Here is a 21,322-nt window from a genome sequence, read left to right as displayed (position 1 = left end):
GGGGTGCACGGCCCGGCCCCCCCCGGGCCTCTCCCTCAGCAGCGCCGCATCCAGGCGCCCCCTTCCCCGCGCCCGCCGTCGCAGCCCGGCGCCTGAGGGGGAGAAAGCGACGCCGCTCACCGTTCGGCGCCCACCCCCCCCCGATAAGCACTAGCACGGGCAGGCCGGCGAGTGACTTTAAAAACATATATGCCAGCACCCCCCCCGGACACTGACGCGCCTCGCCAGCACCCGAGGCCGCGCATGCGCGGACCCGCCCGTCGCCCTGAGGGAGCCGCTGGCCGCGGCGGCCGCCGCTCCCGCTGCCGGTCCCGGTCCCGGTCCTGGTCCCGCTGCCGCCGGCGGGGGAGCGAGCCCCTGCCCTCCGGCTCCCGGCCCGCCCGCGGTTCGCTCCGCAGTAGCCGGCCCGGCCCGAGGCCGCTGCCGGGGGCTCGGCTCCCCCATCCCTGCCCGGGGCCCGACGCAGCCCGCCGGGCGCCTCCCGCCGTCGCTCCCCTGAGGCGGGACCGCGTCCCTGCCGCGGGATGAAGAGGATCTTCGGGTTCGCGAGGAAGAAGAAAGGGCAGCCGCCGTCCGGCAGCGCCTCCCTACCCTGCCCCGCCGGCGCCTACGAGCTCCGGCAGAAGGACCTGGGCAAGCTGCACCGTGCGGCCGCCAGCGGCGACCTGGCCCAGGTGCGGCAGGGGCTGAAGAAACACGGCGTCGACGGGCGGGACAAGGCGGAGCGGTAAGGGCGGGCGCTGAGGCGGGCTGGGGGGGGGGGGTCCCCTCCCCGGCGGTGCCGCTGCGGCCCCCGGCAGCTCAGCGGCGCTGGGGGCGAACGGCCGCGTCGCTGCGAGGAGCGGGAGGGCTGGCTCCGTAGCCGAGCCCAGCCCTCGGCCGGGTGCGGGAATGGGGCTTGTGCTGCCGGATCCCCTTGAATTCGGCCTGGCATCCGAGTGTCGCCTTACCCGCTTTGCCCCGGCCTCCTCGGTGCCCTCGTTGCCGGAGGAGGCCTGTTTCCTTGCCGGGGGGGGGGGGGGGCGCAGGAGTGGAAGGGAGCTGGCAGCAGCCCGGCAAAGGTGGGTTGCAGAAGGAGCCTTACGGCCCTTCTCCAGCCACGCTTTGAAGTCAGAGCTTCGTTGTGTCCTCCAGGGAGTGGAAGAGGTGACATCATTGGAAATAGAAGCGAAGAATAGGAGATGTGGGAGGTAATGGCTAAAATGCTATTGTTCGCGTGAATATCTCAGTTCTGCTTCTCAGCATCTCCAAAACCAAAATCCTGCACTGGGGCGTGGCAAGTATCACCCCTACAGGCTCCTTCCAAAAAGCGGGTCCTGTAGCCCATAGGGCTTCCTTGGAACAGTATCATTTAGGAGCAGGCAGCTTTTCAGAGGTGGTCTAGCAAAGCCTTCAGCCTTGCTGAAAGAGATGGGCAAAGCTCAGCACAGAGTTGGAAGCACTGTACGTACGGTGCCAGCTAATCACGAATCCTGGGTCAAAGCTAATCGCTAGGAGAGATTTACCATGTCAGCTGCCTGTCAGAGTGAACTCTAGCGCTTTTCATTGCTTGGCTTGCAGCTGCTGGGTTGTCAGCTCCAGCGCCATTGGAAGTGAGTGCTGCCAACCTGCTGTTTCCCTGTGGTCTCGCAGTGGGGTGGTTTTGCCGCTGCTCAGGCATCAGCGGTTCTCTTCTGCCCCGTGGGTGATCAGCATAGGATTGCAGCAGCAGGAGGAACAGAGTCTGGGCAGGATCCCAAAGGCTGGGTGGCAGAACAGCTTTGGTGTTACTAGAGGCCTCTTGCAGGGACAGGCAACTGTGAACACTCCGATGTTCTCTGCCAGCCTGTTCCCTGAAGTGGGTCTTCTGTGGAGCTCGGCAGGCCTTGCTCCAGGCAGAGCCATCTCCTTTCCTGTTGGCAGACTGAGAGGCTTGGCTGAGGAGGGCAGCAACGAGTCCACAGGTTTTCTGAAGGTTTTTCTTCTTTGCAAAGCTGATAGTGACTTCTTCAGGTTTGTCATTTTTCCTAGTGCTTGGTAGTAGCATAGCAGCTTTTAGGTGATCGTGAACTCCTTCATAACCAGTCCTGGTTAGCTTTCAGGTCATCTCCGTCGGTCATTTCTTCAGAGATAAAGGGTCCCGCATACTTGTAAGGGAATTTCTCAAAAAGTGGTGGTAGTTGCTCTTGAGGGACCTTCTGTTGATGCTTCAGTCAGTTCCCTGTCTGTAGCAAGACACTACAAGTTCTTTGAAGTTTTGTGTGTTTTTCTTGTCCTCATCCTTGTTGCCATGGAGGAGGCTCATCAGCTGCCCGGTAACAAGCGGTATCTGCATTACAAATTGCTGTGTTTCTGTATCACGTGCCACTGCATTTCTGTACCTCTCCCTTTCTGTTCCCACCTAGCCAGGGAGCTGTTGTGCTCCTGTCTCTCAGCAAAGTACCAAAACAATTGCAAGGTTAGTTGAGCTTTCCCAAATACAGAGGAGGACCTACCCACAGTGATGTGGTTCAAAACTAGTACTGGCATTCCCCTCAGTGCTTGAGGAACCGCAGGATTTTTGTTGCATCACCTTCAAGGGAGGAGGGTCCTGGCTGTTTTCTAGCTTGTCTCCTGCTCTGTTGGGACAGGTGTCCTGCAGAGTAGCAGGCATTTTGCCTTCTGCACAGAGTGAAGCTTGTGCTGCTTTGTGCCTGTGCTTTAGGGGGAAACACATGCAAAGACTTTCTGTGTGATTGTGTCTTTGGGGACAAGTAGGCTGGTTAACTGACATCAGACCTAAGATGTTCTGTGGTTTGAAGGATCTGTTTTCTTTCTGGCAAGGCTTTAACTTGAAGAAAAAAGTTTCATTTTCTTATGCTGGTCATGTATTGCGGAAACACAGTATTCCCTCCTTGGAGAGGACTTACTCTGTGGTAAGCTTTTAATGACTGATAGTTACATGTGTCAGGAAGGTCAAGTGTTACTTTCCTGTAGTCAGGATTGCAGTGTTCTGCTGTCTAGTTTGCTGTGTGTTACCAGAGGCATGTTGGTGTGTGTTCTTGTTTTTGCTGCAGTAGTAAGCAAGCTAGAGAAAAAGCAGAAGTTCTCAAAGTGCAGGGAAACACTAATATTCTTGCTATAAAACCCATCTGTGATATACTTCTGGCACATGAATGATCATAGAGCTAGAGGTTTACTTGCCATAGTCCTCAGATTCCCAAGCTTTGGTCTCTGTTGCTGTGCCATGTGTGTCGTCCTGTTGGAGGCAGTGACCAATGCCTGGGCATAGGCATCTCTTTGTGCAGATTCAGTTCTACAGTGAAGGAAATGTCACCTTACTAAGCAGACGCTGTGGAGGGTTTTTGCTAGCCAGCCTCAGGCATTTGATGTGCAACTGCTGTTACTAGTAATGGAATGAGAAATCTTTTCTTAAGCTTGCTCTTTGGAAAGTGAAACTTGTGGTCATATCCATTTATCACAGCCTGAAATGATTTATTTGGTTGTCTGTCTGTGCTGATTTAATTTTTAGGACACCTCTGCATCTTGCTTGTGCTAACGGCCACGTGGATGTCGTTACATATCTAGTAGAAAACAAGTGTAAGCTAAATCTTTTTGACAATGATAACAGATCGCCACTGATGAAGGTATGTGCAAAGTGTTATGTTCTTGTAAGTGGGGCTTTTTGATTATGCACTAAATGATGTATCTTGCAGGATTCTTTACATAGACCTGTGTAGAAACATGCATATCGTGATAGGCGTGGAATAGGCATATGTTAGCTAATCTTTGAAGGTGCTCTTATTTTCCAGCATTGGGAAGCTTGGGGAGTTGTAACACAGTGAAATGTAAATGCTGGAATTCTTTCCTTTTTTTTGTGTGTTGTTCCCAGGCAGTACAGTGCCAGCAAGAAAAATGTGTGGCTGTTCTGCTACAGCATGGTGCTGACCCAAATCTGGCAGATGCTGACGGCAACACTGCTCTTCACCTTGCTGTCATATCTCCTAATATATCTGTAGCAGGGCTGTTACTTGACCATAATGCCAATATTGATGCCCAGAATAAGGTAAATTTTTATATTTGTTAAGCAAGTTCTTTCAAAAAGTTTCATTACTATTTCTCTTGAAGGGTTTTGTGACTTTGATTTTTAACTTCATTTCTCTGCCCTTTCAGGAGGGATGTACCCCGCTTATTCTTGCTGTCTCTGAACATCATGAAGAGGTAGTAGAGTTTCTCCTTAAAAAAGGAGCTGACGTGCATGCTCGAGATCAGTGTGAAAGGTGAGGGGTTTGTCAAAACTCCACATGGATCTCTAGTATTCCTTAGGGTGGATTGATGAGAGGCATGGGAATGAGCGCTGAAAAAAAGCAGGGAGCCACACGGAACTATTTCAGTGTGACTTGTGAAAGCAAGTCTGCATTGGCTGCTGTCATACCTCAGCTGATGCTTTCTGCATTGAGGATTGCAAGAAGGCATTGTCTGGGATGGCCCTTCTGGCAGGAAACATGCCATTAGCTCAGCAGCATTGCCTCAATTTGAAAAACCATCTCCTGCGTAGCAACATAGTTTGTATGTTAAGTGTTGTCAATGTGGAAGCTTAGCTTGAAGATTGAACACCTAATTGTTTTGAATCTCTCTCCCGTTTTACTGTTGCTCTTAATACCTAATGAAAATTGCTTTTTTTTTTTTTGTTCATTTTAAAGTAATGGGGAAAACACCTTTTTTGAGAGCAAATAGGAATAAAAATAATTACAGTGTCTGTGTAAAATGATCTATTTCGTATCGTATTTTGGATGTTTCAGAACCCCACTTATGACTGCTGCTTCTGGTGGGGAGCTTAATTTGATAAAAGTTCTTCTTCAATATGGCGCTGATGTTTCCCATAAGGACACTAACGGATGGACAGCTGAGGATTATGCTGTTATTCATGGATATTCTAGGTAAATTTTTAACTTTATCATTAGAACGGGTTGTCAGTTATCAGCGCGGCTTTTGAACATTTTTGGTAACAGCACCAAGGTTTAATGGTGTGTTGAGACCTGTCTTGAAGCTGTGCTCAGTGACATCTCCTGATATGTATCATTGCTGTGTCTAGTGTTAATTTGGAAGTTGAGGAAAATGTCTACCCAGAACTCTCTGTTAGATTTCAAGTTTTGTAAACTCTTTAAAGTGCCTGTACCCTACAGTTAGCCAGAGGTGGAACTTGGCAAACTGAAATGCATGTAACCCCTCTCCCCAGACCAGCACCATTGTCCTTACTGACTTCCACTACAGTGACCAGGAACTACCAGCCTTTTGTTTCAGAGGAGGTCTAACTGATAACCCTTTTCTTAAAATCTTAAGCAGTTTTACTCCTCTTATGCATCGCTTTGTACCTGTGGGTGTTCCTTCTCTAAGGTGGTTATGTGTGCTTAAAAGCTAGGCTGAAAAAAATGTGCCAAGCAGGAGTTGTTAACTTCGTAGGTATGAATATGCATCTCTAGAATGAACACGACTGTAGTGAATATTGAGGTATGTAATAGTGATGCAATAAGTTCTGCGTGTACTACCCTTAGCAAATGCATATGAGTATACAAATTCATATGGCTATGAGTATGTGTAGGATGGGTGATAAGTGGCTGTTAACTGTTCTCTGAAGTGGTATATGCAAGTATGTGGTTATTTTTACCAAATATATTTCCTCTCTTTCTCTATGTAGTCTTAGTAAACAACTGGCAGAGTATGCAGACTGGGAAAACACAGGAGAAGCTTCTGCAGGTGGTGCACAAGGCATCATGGTACCTAGCACTCCTCACCGGGTAGGAGCTGCTGGCTTTACGTTGGGTGCACCTGCTGTGGACAGAGGAGGTAGGATCCTTAACCATGGAGGAGCTCATAAGGAAAATCATTATGGCCTTTTTTTTAGGTGGCTTGTATTGTTAGCACTTACTGTGTTCACCATTGACTTTAGTGGAGGCATCAGATGGAGTAGCACAAGAAGTTTGTGAATGTGCTTATTTGTTGCTAGCTGGAGGTGCTTCTTGTCAGGCTGTGAAGACAGTTGTTATTTGTATAACACTACACATCCCCTTGTAGGGTTGTTGCCTTCTGCCTGTCAGATTGCCCATCTGTATAGGTTTTCCTAGAGAGAGAGAGAAGGGGGATAGGGGAGGAACTAGGTGAGAGTGTTTTTGTTTTTCAGGTGTGTACTTTTTACCTATAGATGGCCATTCAGATTGTGAAAATCCAATTACAAAAGCAGTAGGTTCATTCTGAGTAGTTGTTCATATTTCTGTAGTTGGGTAGCAACAGATGAGTTAGCAGGAAGATACATCTTGATTTCCACTGAGTTTGTGCATCTTTGTTTTAATATTAATAGTTTCACCTGCACTAAGCTCCTTTTAATGAGTAATCTTATTTCTCAGCATCAGTTACCATTGTTTCCATGTAGGTGCTGTAGAGACATATTGAGGAAAAATTGTCTTGGATAAGTAACTTCATTAGCAGCAACAATGCAGTGTCTGTGTATACTGTGTCTTCTTGGACATAGTTTGATTTACAGTAAAAATAATGCTTTTCTTCCACTTTCAGTAATTTTATGAGATAAGCTTTAAAACAAATCCATATTACCTTGTGATCCAGAAAAACAATTAAATTGCCTTGTGATCAAAAACCTACCTCTTTCAGTGATTTTTTTTTTTTTTTAAATCCAGTCTATGCTTATGAGCTCACAGAGCCCTAGAGGAATCTTAGAAAATTAATATTTTAATCTAAATGAAATTGTTTGTCTTGTACTTTACATCTCAGGCCCTACAGTGGGGAGTTTTATTCTTTCTGGTTTTTTGAGGGTGTTTTATCAGAACTATGTGGCAAATGGGCAGTAGACAGTGTTCAAACACAGTTCATTACTCCTTTTTTAAATATGTCAAGAAATATGAGCAAAACATGGGATATTTGTCCTCATTGACTTTTCCCAGGCATAGGAATTTAATTTAGAGCCAATCTTTGTTCCTTTGACGTGGGAACAATTGCTTTGATCTAGTTGGAGATTGGTAAAGTTCTTGATAGATTGAAGGAAGATTTTTTTTTTTTTCATTTATTTTTTTGGAAAGGGCTTGGTACAGGTAGTTTAATCAGCATAAAGTTGCTTTCACCCAAACAGCGCTCTCCGTTACGGCTTCCTGTGCATGTAGATAATTGCTGTGGTACCACATTGTAATGGCTGACAGGCCTGGGTTATTTTAAAATATGTGGCTTGCAAAATAACACTGTTGTGTGATTCCACAACTGACATACTCTCAGTGAACCAAATAATTTGCCCCATCCTTTGGAAATTATAGTATTACTAATATAAGTCCCCAATATAATGGGAAATCCTTACTTCTTATCTACATTTGAAGAGGCATAGTAAGTGTGAAGAGAATATTACGTGGGTTAAGGACTTTGGAGGAGAAAGTGTGCTCTGTTCTCAGTCTATTTCTAGTAGGGCTTGTTTTTCTTCTGAGTAGTATGAACCCTTTTCTCCTTGTACTCAGTCTCTTAAGAGATGACCCCGGTGTGTTAAGCGAGAGAGATTAGTAGCATATAGGGAGCATTTATTGGCATTAATTCTGCAGTCTCTGGCTTGCACCCACAAAGCACAGGTCCTGCATCACGAGAGTCCCTTTGATATGCTGCAGTAACAGGCTTTGAAGCCTCTGTTAGAGGAGAAGCTGGGATGATCTTGAGCGACCAGAGAAACACCCACTTCAGAATTCTTTTCTTTTGCTCTTCTGTACTATTTTTCTGGGGTCTTCAATGTTGTCCTTATTCCTTTTGCTGCTTTTGCACTTGTTGAACATTCTTCGAAGTATTCTCCTCTAACGAGCAAGTCAGCATGTTTAAGGAGTTGGCTCATACTTATTTGAATGTTTACTTTTTGTCAGAACCTGAATCTCTTTATTAATCATGGACGGGTTTGCAAAAACCTCCAAATGAATGGCTTCCAGCCCTAGCATACTGAATGACAGACTTTTTAGATTTGAAGTTGGAATTTCTTTGGCAAAAAATAATAATAATTATGCAATTTTTCTAAACGCAAGGATTCAGATTTCTAGTATGTCTGCAGTGGCAGCTTTTTTTAACTACTGCACTGCATATTAGTGTATTGTTCCTTCAGTGTTTCCCTGAGTCCCTACCGAAGCTGTTGGTTTTTTTTTTATTGTAGAGCTCTTTAAAAGAATTGAGTGCTTCAGTGTGATTTATATCTCCTGAGGTCAGGAAAAGTTGTCCTGTATCACCTTTTAAGAAAACTGAGAAACGGACAAGGGATGAGAAACCATCTTGAGGTCCTTTCTTAACTCTTTAAGTGTATGTTTTTGATAGGAGTCCTTTTGCCACATCCATTCCACGAATTTGCGCTAAAATCAATATAAGCAGGACTCCCTTCCTTCCGCTCCGAGACAAATGTTATGGCCTTGTCATGAAGAAATTTGGTGTCAGGTAGCTGCAATAACAGAACCACACCATTCGTTGACTTAAAATATAAAACTTTATTAAGTAGGATGGGTAGAGCAGGTGGATAGTGATTTATATTCTAAAACTTCTCTTCCATAGCACACAGACATGCGTACACACACAAACACACATGCACGATGCTCAGACCAGTCAATATACCTGTTTTGGTCCAGTTGTGGCCTGCCTTATAGCCCTGGGGGAACAGGGTATTCATTCTGTATGCTTGTTGTGTCTGCATTCTGGCTGGTGGCATAACTTCTGTATCTGAACAGTTCAGCATGGTCAAATCAATTTAAGCAGAAATCTCCTACCTTCAAACTGAGGTAGGAGGGGCCTACGTTTGCATTAGGCACTAACTGACACAACTGTTAAGGTGAGCTGCTTTAAGGCAACAGGTTTCTGGGTTGCTTTTTTAATAAGGGATAACAAACATGCTAAAACTGTAACTTGAGTGAGTGTAAATAACGTAATGGCTCAAAGTCACATGGTGCTGTGAGTACTGAGAACCAAGATTTCCTTCAAAATTTCTGGATAGCGAATCTCCAAAGTTTAGTTGTTGGCACCTAAGGATTTTTGGGATGCTTAGAGGGAGGGATTTTAAGTGTGCTGTATGTATGAAGTGCTCTACAAATATGAAGGAATTGCATTTGCAGTCTGTTAGACAAGGACTAGTCAAGTTGAGGGAAATCTAAAGTTGGCAGTAGAGTAAATTTCTGATAATCTGTTTCAGTATTTCAAAATATTGGAATATGGGTATTTTACATGGAGCAAGTAAATAAAGTTACACTGACACTGTCCCTTGACAGGAGAGTTCTGTAGATCGTGATTGGCTTTGTTTCTAGTGCTTATAACCATAGAGTAGGCTGATAGTCACAGTACATTTTCCCGTTGCTATAGCTTTCTTGATGTACTGCTTATGTTTTCCAAATTTCTGGGGATTCAAATTTATTCTGATGTCATTGTTTCATCTGTCCTTTCCATGCCTTTTCATAAATGGATATAGGAATGCAACAATCTCCTAACCAGACATCGAGAACAGGAAAATCAAGGAAAGGTATTCTATACAGTAGCATTTCAAATATGAAACATGTTGTACAATATACAAATATTGACACATCTATGATGTTTATTATACTGGTGGTCCCTGTTTTGATGGTTTTGGTTTTATAAATTAGATTTGAGAGCAGGCTTTAGGTGCTTTTTATTTGTTTGCATGTTTTGCATGGGTCCTTTATTATTGACTTGAGTGTTTGCTTTGTGTCATTAGTGATAGTAAATACTTTTTTTTTTTTTAAATATGCTCTTCTGTTACTCCAAAATGGAAATGGACTTCAATTGAAGTGGAAACAAGCAATCCCCAGAGACTGCTTTTCTAGATGTCATTTCTATGGTAGGGCATCAAGGTCTGTCTGAAAGCTAGCTCATGAACTTTCTCTCTTGCTTTCTAAAGGACAATGTGATCTGGTTTTGATCATTGCTTAAAGTTACTATGCATTGAAAGCAAAAGTTCAGATAACTTACTCAGCTGGTTTGACTAATTATAACTATACTAATTGAAAATATAACTGAAGTCACCTTTCAAGAGTTTATAACTGATTGCTCCACCCTATCCACTCAGTCTGAGAGACAGATTTTTATTCAGTTTGGGAGGTTAGCAGGTAGCTTAGACTGCTGGTACTAAGTGAGTTAACAGAAAACTGTGGTGTGTGGAACTAATTATTATTTTTAAATATTATGTGTTTGTAATAGGAAACATTAAAAATCAGAGACTGTGTTGGTGTTTTGACTGTTTTAGTTTGTCCTCCCACTGGAAGTTTCAGCCTCTAGGTTTTGTCTACATGACATGTCTACACTGAACACGTACGCTGTATTTCATTGTCTGAAAGCCCTGTTCAGGTCAGGAGATGTACTCATCAAAGTTCCCACATAAACCCTGTCTTTAGGACAAAATTTCCATGCTTATGTGTGGTTTACTGCTAGTAGAGGAGATGTCTTCAGGCATGGTATGCCTTTGTTTTTTTTTCCTTTGAAGACCTTGGCTTGGTTGTCATCATGCAAGTTTATGGAAGATTACCAGTCTCCCGTTCATAAGCAACTTCATTTTGTTATGATAGTTAACAAGAATTAGTTATCAAGAACTTGAGGAACGCTGAAATAGCTACTGTGTGGAGATTATATTGTTTGTTTTTTCCCTCCTGTACTGGGAATTGAAGACCCCTTTTATTTCATCTTGGTTGTTGATAGTTGAGAAGTTTTAGCACTCTTTAGGCTGGATTCCTAGAGTTCAGATTTCTTTAGTACATTAGTGATGTGCTAGAGTGCACTCTCATCAAGTTTGCAAGTGGCCTCAAATCGGGGGAATCGGTAGATATGCTTCAGGGCAGTGCTGCCATTCAGAGGGGCCTTGAAGAGCTGGGTAACTGGACTCTCAGGCCTGTCTTAGGAAATTCAGCAAGGGCAAATGCCAAGTCCTGCACGTGGAAAGGAACAACCACTTGCTACAAAACATGCTGGGACTGCCTGGCTGGAGAGCTGCTTTGCTGAGGAGGCCCAGAGGGTCTTGGCAGAGAGTGAGCTGAGCATGAGCCAGCAGGGTGCCCTGGCAACTGAGAAGGTCAACAGTGTCCTTGGCTGTATTGAAAGCAGCATAGCCAAAAGTTTGAGGAAAGTGATTGTCCACTCCTACTTGGCACTCGCTGGATTGTGTCCAGCTCCCTGGGTATAACTTTGAGACCTCAGTGCAAGAGAGATGGGTGTTTCAACAGTGAGCAAGTTCAGTGGAGGGCCATCAGACTCATCAGGGGCAGGAGTACTTGCCCTTTGAGGAGAGGCTGAGGAAACAGGGCTTGTTCAGCCTAGAGAAGAGGCGACTTGGAAGAGGACCTAGCAGCAGCTTCCAGTACATCTGAGAAGACAAAGCCCGGTGCTTCCCAGTGCTGCCTGGCAGGAGGCGGAGATACAAGAGGCATAAATGGAAACAAGAGAGTTTCTAATTGGGTGTGAGGAGCTTTACCATGATAAGTACAGTAGAACAAAGAGGTTGCATAGTCTCCCTCCTCTCAGGTGTTCAAGACCAGACTGGATAAAGCCCTAAGCAACCCTATCAGACCTCATAGCTGAGCCTGCTTTGAGGAGGCTGTTGGCTAGGAGACTTCCTGATGTCCCTTCTGACCTGATATATCCTATGATCCTATGTGCAAGTTGCCTTCATAACACTGATGAATACTTGGAGCGTAGTATAGAATGCCCTGATTATGCCCCTTTTGTCTGTTGAATACGCTTTTTGGTGCAGTGTAGAGAACTGCTGGTGATTATTCTACCTGGGGATAAGCTTTAGATCTTGATTATGCTTTTTGATTTTCTTTACCTTTTCAGAATAATCTGCCATTAGGTAGAGCAGCAGATAGTGTAGTATGCAGCATAATGTTATATGCATAACGTCACAGAAAACAGTAAAAATCTCTGCATGTGATGTGTACTTACGTGTGTAATATGAGTACTTAGGAGGTTCATTTACTTACTGTCTTGCTAAGCCACCACCAGTTTAACTGTTTGTGAACATAGCTTATTCATGCTATGCTGTTGTTTTTTTATAGTTTAGAGATGTTTGTTAACCTTCTAGGTGTAAGAGTCCAAAGGAGATACAAGTCTGGTCTTTTTTGTTGTTTTTTTTAAATTCAGTATGGCTCAAAAAAGCAGTTGTTTTGGAAATACATTCATTCATGCTGTCTTGTGTTGAATTGACTACCCAAAGTTTCATTCTGTTATGACCTGTAGAGTTGTCCATGTTAAATGTTTATATGTACTGGTTAATTTTTAGCATGCCAAATCTAATTTCAACATGTCAATTAATGTTTGAACAGCAATAGATGACTTTTCCCAAGGAGACTCAATAAGGTGAGACTTTAAAAATACCTCACAATTACCTGAGGAATGATTTGAGAGACACAGTACTCATTTTGCTTTGCTTTTTAAGAAGCTCTGAGAAAGAAGGGAGTGATGACAGTTGGCATACTTCTGAGGAAGAAGAACTTGATTTTACCCCCAAGGTATGCTGCTTTTACAGGAAGAATGTCCAGTAAAAATTAGTGATTTGAAGGCAAGTTTTCTCTGGGATTGAAAAAAACTGCAGTTCCAGCCAATATTGTTTTCTCCTTAGAAGCAGTCTCTGGCCTGCCAGCCTTTCTTCTGCTGTGAGTTTTTCCTGAAAGACCTGTAGCTGTGGCAGAGCATGCAGTAGACTTGTGGTTTGGGGCAAAAGAGCAATAGGTGACGAGATAAACAGCTGCATTCTTTTATTTGTTCTTATTCATTTGAGTCAGACTTGCAGGCCCTAAAAGTTTGTAAGTTACTATTATAACCTGTTCTGTTCTTCTCCAAACATTGTTATTGTTTCCTGTAAATTTGATGATAGAATCCTGATAAAGAAAAAGGGCATTTATTTATCAAGATCTACTGAAATCCTTCATCACCTAGTTCTCCTTTCCTCCTCGTCAGGTTCCTCAAGAGCGCTCAATGGATGAGTTACTCAAATGGGTCGTCTTTTTCTTCTATGAGATGGCATTCTGTGCTTGCATGTAATCTCACACTGCATGTTTTCTCCCCCCCCTTTTTTTTTTGAATGCTCAAGTAGTGTTCTTTTTGACAGCTACAAGCTCTTGTGCCTACTGTTTTTACTAATGTTCTGAAGAACTATCAACTTCTGCAGTGATGTCTGGAGCATCTATTCTGTTGCACTGAGATTCTGCAGTGATGAGGAACCTGAGTGTGGTAGTTGAACCCACTCTGGAATGCTGGAGATGCAAGCATGTTTAGTTTTAACATGATTTCATTTTCTTGCACTGATTTAAATAGAAATGATGAGTTTTTTTCTGGCATGATTTTGAAATTTAGGGATATTTTGGTAAGTGTACTTGCAGGGACTAATTTATGCATTAAGTCTAGGGATCTTAACAGTTACTCGTGTTGTGCACATTTGCAAGTAAGCATCCCGAAACTGCAATCTTAAAATATAGCTGAATTTTACTTAAGTATGACAGATATTAAAAACAGATTTTTAGAACTGTTATGCATGTGAACATAGTTTTAGAAACAATTTGCAGAAGGGTGCCTGCACAGTGTTTTGGGGTGAAGTACTCACTGAATTGCATATGTAGGGAGTGTTTGTGTAGTTAGAAGTATAGGATGGAGCCAACACCTGAGCACTACCAAAAGGACAGCCTGATTATATTTACTGTTCAAGATTTGATGTGAACAAAGGATTTGTTGTTGTTGCTGTTCAAAAAAAAAAAAAAATTGCTAAAATAATTCTTTATTTACAGAAGCTGCAGAAGCCAAACTTGACACTGTTAATGAACGTTTCCCAACAGTTCAAGAAAAACAGTAAGTTATTTGGAAAGGATTGTATGATATACTGATACATAAAAGTAGACTTGCTAAGTAGTATTTTTATAATTTTTTTTTTTGCTATAGCAAGTGAGAAAAGTAGCATTTTGAAAACACAGCACTTGGTCATTTCAGAAAAAAATAAGTTGTATCATTAAAATGAAGATATTAATCCCCTCCTAAGCCTTTGTCCCTGGTCAAGTCCTTCGTCCATCCTGCCCATGCCTTACCTGGCTCCTTTTCCAGACATTCCCAGATGACTCCTCTCCTGTGCATTAATCTGGTAACATGCCTATTGCTATTTACGTAACTCCTTTTGCTCACATGCATTGTTCTTTTTCTTGTGCTTTAAGATGATGGTGATGGTTCTAGAATTGAAAGTCCCAAGTCACCAAAGAAAAGCCTCAAACAAAGAACCCCGTCAGATGCAAACCTGAACAGAGGAGAATGTGGAGAACTGTTGAGTCAAGATGTCTCAGATGCAAGCAACCTGGAGGAAGAAGAATCAGAGGAGGAGGAGGAAGATGATGAAAATGAAGGAGATGATGATGAAGATTATGAGGAGGCAGAGGAAGAAGAGGAGGAGGACGAGGATCTTACACAAGATGAAAAGGAGGAGGAGGATCTGGAAGATGAAGAAACTCAGTCTAATGACATATTGGAGGAGGAACAGGGGGAGAAAACAGAACCTAAAGGGGAAATCAATCAGAAATTGGAGTATTTTAGTAACACTAAGTATGAAGGAGAAGCTTGGTGTGGAACTGGAGATGTCTGTGATGATGATGATAAAATAAGTAAAGAACTTGATGAAAAGGTGGAGGAATCTGTTGATACTCCTGTGTCTTTTATAGCTGGGTGTTATGAAAGGTCGCAAGAAGATGCAATTGCCATGTCTCCAAAGATAATGAATAATGAAGTATCTTGCAAGTCAGTACCAAAACAAGCTGTCTTTCAAAATCTAAATAATTTGCAAGATACGCAAGAAAGCTGGAACAGGAAAAGCATGATACAGGAGAAGTTTCACAGAAATGCTGACTCCTGTTTTGCAGACTCTGAAACGACAGACTGGAAAAAAGAGATACCTCAGCCTCTCTCAGATAGTTGTGGTCTTAAGGAGAAAAAGTCAAGCTTCAGTGATGGCTTTGAAAGTGGTGATAATTCTTGGTCAGCAGCAAAAAACCCGAGGCTTGAAAGTCAAAGACCGAACCCTGTCATTCTTGAACATGTGGATGATGAAGATACTGAAGAAGAGCAATCTGAAGAGGTAGATGATAAAGTCTGTGAAGCACTGAAACAAGAAAGTGAAAACTTGTGCTTAAATAGGCATGAAGAAAATTTAAAAGCAGCATTTCACTCAAGCACCAAAGTAAGTATATAGGGATGATTCAATCACAAGGATATTTTCTAAGGGTATTATAGGTAAGAAACAAATGGTAAACTGGATTTCTGTTAATACTTGTTCTTCACATATATCTGTCTTTTGATCATCCTTTTTTTGAAATTAGAAAATGTCTTACTCCTAGCAAAAGCAGTTTCTTAGGAATAAGAATAATATCGGGCAGTATTTTCAATACTTTCTTCTGTTGGTTGCAGTAGTTTTGCAGGAAAAAGAATAGGCAGTAGACTTTTTCTGGAATCAATTGCATTTTTCTGTCGTCTGTACAGATTTTATCTGTGAAGATTTACTGCCATTTAGTAAAAATTCATGGTGTGGTGGCTGAAAATGAGGAAACAAAAAGAAGTTTGAATAAGATTGAGAGCAGGAAGCTAGTGATTTCCCTTGGGGCAAGGTAGGGGAAAAGAAGGAATGTATTCCAGAGTGATGTAACTTAAATGAAGCTAGGTAGACTGACATTAGGAAGTGCTTCTCAGGGGCTTTGCAGAACCAGGGTTGAGACTTAATGACATTAGGCATTGCTCTCTACTCATATAGATTGTCATGGAAAAACTGAAGGTGGTGTAAAACAAAGCTCAACGCAGTTTCCCTTTTGCCTTACACAAGAAAAGTATTTTTCAAGTTGTTGATGGATGGTGAAGAAGATGCTTGTTTCTGCTCTTTCCAGCTGTCTTGGTCAATTTCTTTTAGGCAGAATCACCTGAATGGGAAGAAGAGGAGGAGGAGGAGCAGGAGAAGGAAGATACTGGTGAAGAGCTCCAAACTGCAGTTGTTGAGGGCATGAAAAATTCTATTTGTAATGATGGCCATCAAGTCCACAGTGCTTCAAAAGACAACACTGGTGAGAGAAATTAGTTAGTAAATACTGATCCAGTTCTTCCTCTATGAATATTAATGCACAGTAAATGAACTAAAATGGTGATTGACTTCTGAGATAGCAAATTTTTCACTGGCCTGTGAATCCTAGTGGGCATTGGCAGAGAAGGAAAGAGCTTTTGTTCCTTTTCATTCGTTCTTGAAGAACTGAAGTTGTGGTGTTGGATTTCAAATGATGCTATGTGAAGCAAGTGCCATTCTTGCTTTTGTTGCTGTGTTCTTCCTGAAGTGATCTGAACAATATGCACTGATGAAAAAGAGGACGACTACAGTGTCTTGCATGTGACAGTAGTATTCCCCTTTCTGGCCCATACTGTTGGATTGAAAAGCTGTATTCCTTGTAGGAAAAGCTGTGATTGTTCTTGGCTGAAGCGTGGGAAAGATTTGAGTCAAGCTGAGAAAGCTGTTCTGTTCCAGTGCCTCACCTTGTCCAGTTTTAAAATGTAGAAGGTCTCTCCAGTGCCACACTTGTGTGTGCTTTAAAGTGTTACCAGGTTGGTCAGAGTTGAGCACTGTGGTACTCGCCTTGAGTCTCAGAGCAGGAGGAAGAGGTACTGTTTCCATTGTCTGTCTCCAGAGAGTAGCTTAGTGGGGCAGATGTTACCAGAGCATGTGTGGCTGCTGTTCAAATGCTACACAGGGAGCCTGGCAGAACCTGGTGTATTCAAGTGTTGTGCCTATACATGCTCTTCTGTCTCTGCAGTTTACCATAAGCGTGCATTTGGCATGGTGTAAGTAGTCAGAGCCAGGTTGGAACCAGCAATTGCCCTTTTCTGGGGTCTCCAGCTCCTTCCCCCTTCTTTGTGTGCATGTCTCCACACAAGTGAATCCTGAATCAGTTTTACCTAATGGAGTAGCTTAAAACAGAGAAATTAATCTGGCCAGGAACCCACTGAGACCAAGCCTTATGCTCATCTGGTAGAGGAGAGATTTGAATGTTAACCCCCTGAGAGAGAAACTGCTTTTGTGTGTTTGGGGTGAGTGTTTGAGCTGTGAGCCTCTACTCTATTTTTAAATGGCAATGCTTAGGTATCCAGCTTCTGGGAAGGTGCAGGGTATAACAAGTCTCTGTCAATGAAGATCTTTCCTGCCCTTTCCTACAAAAGGAGCATTGTGTCTTGGTGATTTTGGTGATGTTAGCATGAGGATGTTTTGGGCAGTGTTTGTACAGTACCTCCTGTACAGTGGAAAGCGGTAGTAAATGCCAAATTCTGGAGCTGTAGGCTGGAGAGCCAGTGACGTAAACTCTGTATACCACAGGACTGCAGCGTGCTGGAGTCCCCTCCTGAATGCTACCCAAACGTGTGTTGGGTGTTGCTTGTAGCTGTGTCAGCTGTTGAGCATAGCTGTCTTCTGCTGGAAAAGAGGCAAGAGGAGGTGGCAGTGTAAAGGAAATACCACTATGTGGCTGGGTGTGGAGAAACCCTTGAATAACACTTGCTTCTTAGTTTGTCCTCAGCAATAGAACCACTGCACATCTTTTGGATGCAGTGCTTGACTGATGGGGAAAAGTAGAGTGAAATATAAGCACTCGGTGTCTCACTTCTTACCTTGTTTGTAGGTGCCCTGCCAGCAGTGGGAGCAGAGGAAGAGGAAGATGATGAATCTCCCTGGGACTCTGAGGTACTTTCTGTGAAGGATACAGGGGCTTCCACCAGGGAGGAGTAAGATCCAGAAGCACTTGAGAGCTTGCTTTTGACTTGGGCCCTACTGTTGATCAGGCTTATTTCCTCTTTTCCTGCTTCTGCCATATGTTTGTAACTGGGGACCCTTGAAATACTTCTGCTCTAGGCCGTCTGTTCAGTTAGGATTGGGATGAAGTTAGGTTAAGCTAACAACTTGGGTCTCATGACAACTGGCCTTTGAGTTTGGTTTCTAGTATAGTCTTGAAGCAGTGAAGTTTCTTGCTGTTGAAAATACTCTGAGCTTTTCACAGGGTCTGGCAGGATTGTTGCTTTTTCACCAGACAGCTCTATTCTACTGACCTGGTCAGTGGTTGCCCTTAGGGTCTCCAGCCTAGATGGTTAGCTGCTTCTGAATAGATCCTCTCTACCTTTTGTAGATGTACTTCAGCCCTTTTTGGAAGTCATGTCCAACAGAGATACCACACATGCTGGCTGTGTTTGCCCTTTCAGTTCTTTCTGTCTGTGGTACTGGGCTAGAAGAAAATGAACAGGGTCTGTAGCTAACCCCCTCTGGCTTTCTTGAGAGGCAAAATGAACTCTTCCCCACCCTTTCTTCAAAATACAAGACTAATATATTATTAGTTTTTTTAGGTAACCTTAGTTTCTGCAAGCTTTGCCTTGCTAGTCTTTGTTCAACCCAAATCACCCTTGCGATTGGGAGTAGTGATGTGTTCACTCGCCACTGCAGGATACATGCCTAGGGAACATAAGCATAAACTTGAATGCTTGAATGTCAGGTGCAAGTTGAGTACAAAAGTTGGATCACCACAGAGCTGCAGTTATTGGTTCACAGCCCACATCTTGAGTTACCATGTTAATTCTCTTTTGTGGCTGTCTGGTTTGTCAAGGTTTATCAGTGTGGCAGAATAGTTTAGATGAGTTGTGAGGTTTTTGCCCGAGATCTGAAAACATGCACAACTGCTGTGATTTCCAGTAGACTATGTCTTGATGTGTCCTTTCCCAAGGGTCTTATCAAAGGTTTTTGTATCTCTAATACACTTGATACCATGCTATGCAAATTGACTTAGCAGGAGCTTTTTTGCATAGAAATGAGTTGAAAATGCATTTATACCAATTCTTATGCATGTGTTTTAGATTATACAGACGGATTCTGGAAGTCCGAGAAAAGTATCGTCTGGCGTGTTGCTCCAAGCTGCAGACAGACACGGAGCATGCTTACAGATTGTTTCAGGGGAACATGACAATGGTAATTTCCTTGTGGAGTAAATGTTTGTCTGTAAGCCTTTATAGGCTAAACTAAACTTTTAGCAGTGTCTGTGTTAGGAATGCTACTATGATGTGGGTGTGTGCTATAGCAATGAAGTGATGAAGTGCTTAGTATTTGTTAGTTAACACCAGTTATCACAGCACTTGCTGGGCAGTTTGTAAAGGAAGTTGTCTTGTTTGCGTTAGATGTGTTCTTTGGACATGTTTGTATTTTTTTGGATTCAGGTTTTTGTTGCATAGTGATGAAAGTGTATGTGGTTTAGGACTGACCTGTCTGAACATTTAAACATTCTTAGTGGTAATGCAGCAGAAGAAAGCTATGATCTGGCTAATATTTTTTTTTTTTTCCCTTAGCTTAATTTTTGATAGCTTTCTGTTGTGCTTTGCCTAGTAGCTAAAATGTGACTGAAAGTTTAGGTTTTGTTGCTAAGGGTTTCTGCCTGTAGTTTGTGACACTGTCTCTTGAGCATCTTGAGTGTAGGATGGCAGGGAAGTAGAACTCTTTTCTGAAGGATTTCTCCTTTAACAAATGGTTTGCCAATCCTGCTTGTAGCATAGGTACAACAGAATAGCTGAAGAAGCTAATGCAGTTTTAGTTTAGTAAGCTGGAAGCAAAACTTTACAAGCTCCTGGGAGCTTGTAAATCTACTTGTTGAGTAGTTGTCACGGAAGTCTGCTTCGTATGATGCTATTAAGGTAAGTTTAAAATCAGTGTGAAAAGGGTGTAAAAGGTGATTATGGTAATCTTTCTAAGGTATTTCCATACTGCTAGACCACCAAGTTTCCTAAAATCAAATATTGTTTGCTTTTTAATAATTTTTTTTAAATATAAAAATTTTGCTGTGGAGCCATTCTTAATAACAATTCATATACTTCTTTCATGAGAGGACTCAAACTGTAAGATGACTAAAGCAGAGGATTTGAAAAATATAGGTGGGCCAGTAGACAGTGTGGGTTTGGAAATTATTTAATGTTGGACAAAAATAAAAAAAAAAAAAGTATTTGGAACTATGCTATAAATACAGATTACAACCAAGCAACATTTGTTTCTTTTGTCTCCCTGCAAGCTAAACCAGAACAATCTGATGAGAACTAGCTTGATTTTTACCTCATTGATAGGACACATGTATGAGGTTTCTGTAGATGCGCCCATGCTTTCTCTGTCCCATCAATGGAAAGGAAAATACGCCTCAACATTAAAGGCTTATAGAATAATCACAGTCATAGTGCTGTTGTACTGTTTTATGACTGTTCATTACAGCAGACCCACTTCGGCTTTTGAAATAATCTTTTTAGAAAGCAGGATTCAGCTCCTCAAAAGGACTAAATGTTTTTGATCTTGTGCTGTTAACAAGCATGACCTTATTGCTTCACATGAATTGTCCTAGTTCTGTGATGATTATTTTTTAAATCCAAGGTGCACGATAGGAAGTATGCATTCTCCATTTCGTGTATACTAATACAAATGCTCTATGATGAGGTGAACTGAATGTTGGGTATCGTACTCTCAATGAAATAATGCTTGCAACTATTACTTAATTGTACAAACTACTGATATTGAATGGAGTAAAAGATACCTTCAATTAAATAAAATAACACTTCCCAAAACATTTTTCACCTCCAGGCTTTTCGGAGAAACCCAACAATTCCCCAGTAAGTATTTGTTCATGTCAGACTGACTATTTGTTCTGCTTATTAAGTAGTATGCAGTTACTTTAAATTCGTTTTTTTTATCATTGGATTGTGTCTTTCATAGCTGAAGACTTCTGAATCTGTTTTGGAAATGAAGGAAACCTCTCCTAAAAAAAGGCAGCAGAAATCAGGTAATGTTCGCTTCATGTGGTTCTGGGTTTAGCTTCATAATCTTTCTGGATAGGAGTATTAAATAAAGCATCTGATTTATTTGTTTTGCAGATCTGTTGGAGGAATTTGGTTTAGGAGGTGCAGAGGATATTGAAGGTATTCGTAACAATCTTTGTAGTGTTTTTGTGGACAGGCACGTTGTACTTGCAAATTTTTTCCTAATATTGAATTAATGGTTCTAGCAAGGTGTTCTGGGAGCAGAAGGTCTACTGAAATATGCCTCTATGCATGTGTGTGCTCCCTCGAGTCTGCCATTCAACACTGTAAATACCCTTCCGTGATGTAGGCTTCCTCCACCGTACCTGCTCCCTAAGTGAAGCAGCTAGCTGGTCCACTATATATTAGAGAGAGGATATATGACCTTAATGTGTTTTTTTTAGTTCCTTTGTTCTAATGTTTATTGATTTCTATATTTTTTAATGAGATGAGAAACAATTCCCCATTCAGGTTTTAGAGT

At 42.4% G+C, this 21,322-nt stretch overlaps 1 protein-coding gene across 17 annotated transcripts in view; it reads left to right on the top strand.

Moving 5' to 3' along the window:
• Positions 1–248: 248 nt before the first annotated feature.
• ANKRD26 (ankyrin repeat domain containing 26) overlaps positions 249–21,322 on the top strand; it is a 60,417-nt gene continuing 39,343 nt past the window's right edge. For 3 of the 17 annotated variants that reach the window (XM_075059208.1, XM_075059209.1, XM_075059203.1), the window contains exons 1-17: positions 253–727; positions 3,491–3,605; positions 3,851–4,024; positions 4,132–4,238; positions 4,761–4,898; positions 5,657–5,805; positions 9,437–9,487; positions 12,297–12,330; positions 12,410–12,482; positions 13,755–13,815; positions 14,172–15,184; positions 15,905–16,055; positions 17,652–17,713; positions 18,871–18,982; positions 20,627–20,655; positions 20,759–20,825; positions 20,917–20,961. In XM_075059208.1, coding sequence (XP_074915309.1) covers positions 525–727; positions 3,491–3,605; positions 3,851–4,024; positions 4,132–4,238; positions 4,761–4,898; positions 5,657–5,805; positions 9,437–9,487; positions 12,297–12,330; positions 12,410–12,482; positions 13,755–13,815; positions 14,172–15,184; positions 15,905–16,055; positions 17,652–17,713; positions 18,871–18,982; positions 20,627–20,655; positions 20,759–20,825; positions 20,917–20,961 — 2,584 coding nt within the window. In that variant the 5' untranslated portion in view covers positions 253–524. Of the gene's footprint in view, positions 728–3,490; positions 3,606–3,850; positions 4,025–4,131; positions 4,239–4,760; positions 4,899–5,656; positions 5,806–8,466; positions 9,824–12,296; positions 12,331–12,409; positions 12,483–12,592; positions 12,627–13,754; positions 13,816–14,171; positions 15,185–15,904; positions 16,056–17,651; positions 17,714–18,870; positions 18,983–20,626; positions 20,656–20,758; positions 20,826–20,916; positions 20,962–21,322 lie in introns of those variants that run through there. The other 14 variants (XM_075059218.1, XM_075059205.1, XR_012654646.1 and 11 more) reach the window with 13 other exon arrangements.

The sequence above is a fragment of the Buteo buteo genome, chromosome 28 (genome assembly GCF_964188355.1).
Source record: "Buteo buteo chromosome 28, bButBut1.hap1.1, whole genome shotgun sequence".
Classification (NCBI taxonomy): Eukaryota; Metazoa; Chordata; class Aves; order Accipitriformes; family Accipitridae; genus Buteo; species Buteo buteo.
Note: the sequence above shows the minus strand (reverse complement) of the source record. Positions and strands in the feature narration are given on the sequence as shown.